Source organism: Humulus lupulus, chromosome 8 (genome assembly GCF_963169125.1).
Source record: "Humulus lupulus chromosome 8, drHumLupu1.1, whole genome shotgun sequence".
NCBI classification, from domain to species: Eukaryota; Viridiplantae; Streptophyta; class Magnoliopsida; order Rosales; family Cannabaceae; genus Humulus; species Humulus lupulus.
In genome coordinates, this window is record NC_084800.1 from 2,422,876 (window position 1) to 2,427,458 (window position 4,583).

Here is a 4,583-nt window from a genome sequence, read left to right on the forward strand (position 1 = left end):
AGATGCTGACATGTCATGTGTAAATAATTTGGTTACTTTAAATTTTATGTATATAATTATAAATTTCCCTAACATAATGTACTCGTTAAGAAAATAATAATAATAATAATAATAACAATAAAGAGACAACATCCAATCTACATCAAAGCCATTTATTACCAGTTAGAGTACCATTTTTCGCTTCCTTTCTCTCTTTCTAAATTTATTTTATTTTTGAAATTGGTTTTATTTATTTATTTTTTAAAATTCTGATTTTATTTTACTGTTGAAAGCTGAATATAGAGAATCCGTCAACCTCTTGTCTCACGCATACTATAATTAGATTTTGAAGCATCAAAACAAAAAGCCCAAAAAAACAAAAACCACCTCACCTTCCCAAACCACCAAAACCACCTTTATCGTTTTTATCATTTTTTTTTCCTTTTTTCCAATTTCCGAAACCTGTATACCCAACATCCAAAACACCGTTTTGTATTTCAAAATCCTTTTCTGTATTTTTGTTAAATTGCACAGCGACACCTTTAATTTTCTGGTTCTGGCGGTCCGAATCCGACGAGTCGTTGGCGGTGGCCTTGGGTTGTTGAATCAGGAGCGTACACGTGTAAAACGATTAAAAATGGGAACGGCGGTGATGGAAGGGGAGTGGGGCACCTGGGAGGAGCTCCTATTGGGCGGTGCCGTGCTCCGCCACGGGACTCGAGACTGGGACACGGTCGCCGCCGAACTCCGAGCTAGAGCCCTTTGTCCTTACAATTTTACCGCGGAGGTAAAAAATAAAAGTAAAAATTATTTCTTTGGGTAAAAATTAAATTACATTAACTAAAAAAATATAGACCTAAGTATTGTCGTTTTAATTTTTTATCTGTGAGTAGAAAAGTTCATTCTTATTTGCCTTTTGAATGTTATTTTTAATAGTGCATTCTTATCGTTTATTTATTTTATTGTGGATTTGGACCATTACAAGATATTTTATACATTTGTCAAAAAAAAAAAGAATTTACCCTAAGAATTTACAAAAGTGAATATACCAAAACAATATTGTGTATACTTTTACTTTTTACGAGGCATATTTATCGTTTATTGTACTATTTTGTCCACTTTTCAAATCCTTATCTTATCTTGTTGCCTTCTTCTTTTTTGGACAAGAATATGAACGTTAAAAATAAGAGTAACTATAATTGCACAAAAATTGTGAACGAAAACATTAGGGTTGTGTTTGGTCTAATTTTTGTTTTTGAATTTTTTAAACATAACAATAAAAATATTATTTTTTATTTTTATTTCTTTATTTTAAAAAAAATAAAAATATGTTTTATAAAATTTTTTTTTTTAAAACAAAAAATAATAAATATATTTAATAATTTTTATTTAACAATATAAATGAGATATTAATTTGAAGAAAAAAATTGAAAGTTAAAATTTTATATTTAAAATTTAAAAAAATAATAAATAAAATAAAGTTAACAAATACTATTTTATCTTTAATTATTAAAATTTTAATTAATTAAATAAAAATTTATTTTTTTTAATTATTAACCAACAATACCTATATTAACTGACGGGACTTGTAATATTTTGATGCACTTATAGTTAATAAAAAAAAGTTTAGAATAAAGTTGTTTTTGTGATTATGACAGAGCATATATACTCAAAATTAGTAAGGAACGTGATAAAAAAATATTTTTTTATTCTGAGATAGACTAATAATTCAAAATGTAGTGTCACACTTTTAATTTAAGCGCTTCTATAATTAAGTAGTATTCAATAATTCATTTTTTTTTAAACACGGCTGATTAAAGATCACTCAAGAAGCCATAAAAAAAATATAATAATAATAAAAAATATTATTTTTGTTTATAGCATATTTCTTTTCACAATGGTTGAACCCCAACTCTAGAATACACGGCAAAAACATTTTGACTAACTTGGTCGTTCCTTCCTTCTAGGACATGCTTTGACTTGGAAAATAAGGAAAATAGGAAAAATAAGAAGTCACGTAGCTCAGTGGTTGGTGGATATTAGTCATATTTGTTAAACAAAATAATGTTTCATGATATAAACAACCAAACATTTTGGTTTTGGTCTCCTTAGATTTTTTAAAAAATGAATTATTAACTTTCAAAATGTGGATGTATTTTAACAATGTCAACTTTCTTTTTATTTGTTTTTTTGCCGTTTTGCTTCACAACCAACCTTAAATAACATAGAAAGCTTTACTACTTTCTTCGTTTGTAGGTGTGCAAAGCCAAATATGAAGACTTACAACATCGTTATACAGGATGCACGTGAGTATAGACTTGCATGGCATTTTGTTGTGTTTTAAATCCAAACGAACGGTTTCATGACTTCATTTCAAGAAGACCTAAAGCACTCACTTTCCCCTGCTTTGACTTTAAAACGTTTTTGGTTGAGTTTTATGTGTTTTGTCTTTCTGGGATATGATTAGAGTGGAGTTTTATCTTATGATTAAATTCTTGGCAAAATGCCTCCCTTGTTTTGTGTTCATTTTGTTGCAATTTCACTTCAGGGCTTGGTTTGAGGAGCTACGAAAGAAGCGAATGGCAGAGTTGAGGCAGGCTTTAGAGCATTCAGAAGACTCAATAGGGTTTGTCCTTTTGTTTTTGCTAACTTTCTATTTCAATCTTGTTAAAATTAAAAGAAATATGTTGACACAAAAAGATGCAATGTAAATATATTCAGTCTCCTTTTGAGCCAAACTTCTCTTAGTGCTCATAGCTCGCTAAGTACTTAACATTTTTGGTAATCTGCTTAAACACAATCTTAGCTATATTGTCAAAATGAGCTTAAGTGGTAATACTGAGATCTAATCAAGCCTTTAAATAGAAGCATGAATTCTTAATTACCATATAAGAGGATGTGGTACGAGTTTTAGTTGGAAATAGAAAGAGCGTGCCATATAGCACGCTTGAATTCATAGCACGGGCCATATGACTTTTAGATCAATTGCCACATTAGGAAGAAAAATAAAATTCTTCACTGTTGGCTGAAGTATCAATTGCCAAATGGTTGATACATTCCATTTGGGATTATTAGCATTTCTCAAATAGAAAACACTATCTGCTTCAAGTCCCTTGCTTTACATTCCTCTAACTTTGAGTTATAATATAGGAAAAGTGTGTTAAAATATATGGAATTGTCTCTGCCGCAGATCTCTTGAAACAAAACTTGAAACTCTGAAGGCTGAAAAAGGTCACTCTCGAGTCAACTATGCCTCCAGCCAAACTGAATCACCTTTAACTTTCCAAAAGTCAGAAGGAGTTGATTCCTTTAGCAAAGAGTCCAAGGATGGTCTTTCTGCTGGCAGTTTCACTCTGGAAACAAGAACAAGCTGGTCAGCTGAATGTCAAATTCCGTCTACAGTCTCAGCCGAAGAGACAGAGACAAAGCCTAAAGATTTACACTCTTTTGAGTCGGTAGAAGCGTCGATTACTGAGAAATTAGAAGATAATGCACATGAAAGACAAGGAAGGATACTTAAGAAAAGGAGAGGGAAAAGAAAGAGAAAAGATTGTAGCAGGGACATCAAAGAAAGCAGTGTTGGAGAAAGTGGCTTTTTAGATTCAGCTGAAGCGATGACTGTATTTCTGTCTAAAGAAAATACAACAAGCGATTGTGGTGAGGTTTCTAGATCATCTGGTTTCGATAATCAAAGTAAAGGGATAAAGAAGGATAGTATTGATGATCTGTTGAAGATTTTCAATTCCATTGTGGAACATAAATGTGCCTCTACCTTTCTTCGTCGACTTGACAGCCAGGTATGGAAATGACATAATGATTTTTACTGTATATTCGTTGCCAAACTGAAACGTTACATGAGCTCACTTTATTATCTATATTAATTCTACATTTGAATTCATGCAGAAGAGAGGAAGATATAAGAAAATGATTAGGAAGCACATGGATTTTGACACTTTAAGATCAAGAATCACCAGCCACTCAGTGGTGTCAGTTGAGGAGCTCTTTCGAGATCTTCTGCTGCTCGCGAATAATGCCTTAGTTTTCTACTCCAAGAACACACGCGAACACAAATCTGCTTTGCTCCTAAGAGACCTTGCCACCAAAACATTGCACCAGCATTTCAATGATTCTGTCATAACAACTCAAAGTAGTCCTCCTCCTCCTCCTCCTCCTCCAGTTAAGCCCGAAAGTGTTCATTCTGGTAACAAAAACTTGGCTGTAAAACCAACCCATTCGAAGGTTAATGACACTGCCAAGAGTCCCAAGAAAGGCAGTAGCCTGGCAAGAAGAGTTGGACGTAAAAGTAATACTCAACAACAAACCGTTGCTCCTGTGAAGGGAAGGAAAAGAGGCCGGACAAGATAAAAGTAGTGAAAATGTAAATTGGTTCAACTAGTACTTTTGCTATGTTTAAAACCAGGTATAGCTTGAGGCTTTAGATTCAGCAGATACCGTAGCCTAGGATGGTATTTCTTTCTTGTACAAATTTTTAACCTTGTTCTTCTTGTAAGACTTACAATCGTTCGATGTAATATACTTGGGTTGAAACAAGAAAAACAAGAATATGAATATGTAGAGCAGTTGCCAGTGGTCTTCCTCTGTTT

General features: G+C 32.6%; 1 protein-coding gene across 1 annotated transcript; it reads left to right on the plus strand.

Annotated features, from left to right (window-relative positions):
* The first annotated feature begins 315 nt into the window (after window positions 1–315).
* LOC133794132 (uncharacterized) lies at window positions 316–4,583 on the plus strand. The gene is made up of 5 exons (XM_062231332.1): window positions 316–766; window positions 2,236–2,285; window positions 2,528–2,605; window positions 3,170–3,776; window positions 3,883–4,583. Exons 1-5 carry the CDS (start codon window positions 617–619, stop codon window positions 4,342–4,344), a joined length of 1,347 nt encoding a protein of 448 aa, XP_062087316.1. The 5' UTR covers window positions 316–616; the 3' UTR covers window positions 4,345–4,583.

Coding starts and splice junctions, on each gene's coding strand:
- LOC133794132 (XM_062231332.1), top strand. CDS start 617: ATGGGAACGGCGGTGATGGAAGGGGAGTGGGGCACCTGGGAGGAGCTC. Junction 767..2,235: donor CTTACAATTTTACCGCGGAG/GTAAAAAATAAA, acceptor CTTCGTTTGTAG/GTGTGCAAAGCCAAATATGA. Junction 2,606..3,169: donor CATTCAGAAGACTCAATAGG/GTTTGTCCTTTT, acceptor TCTCTGCCGCAG/ATCTCTTGAAACAAAACTTG.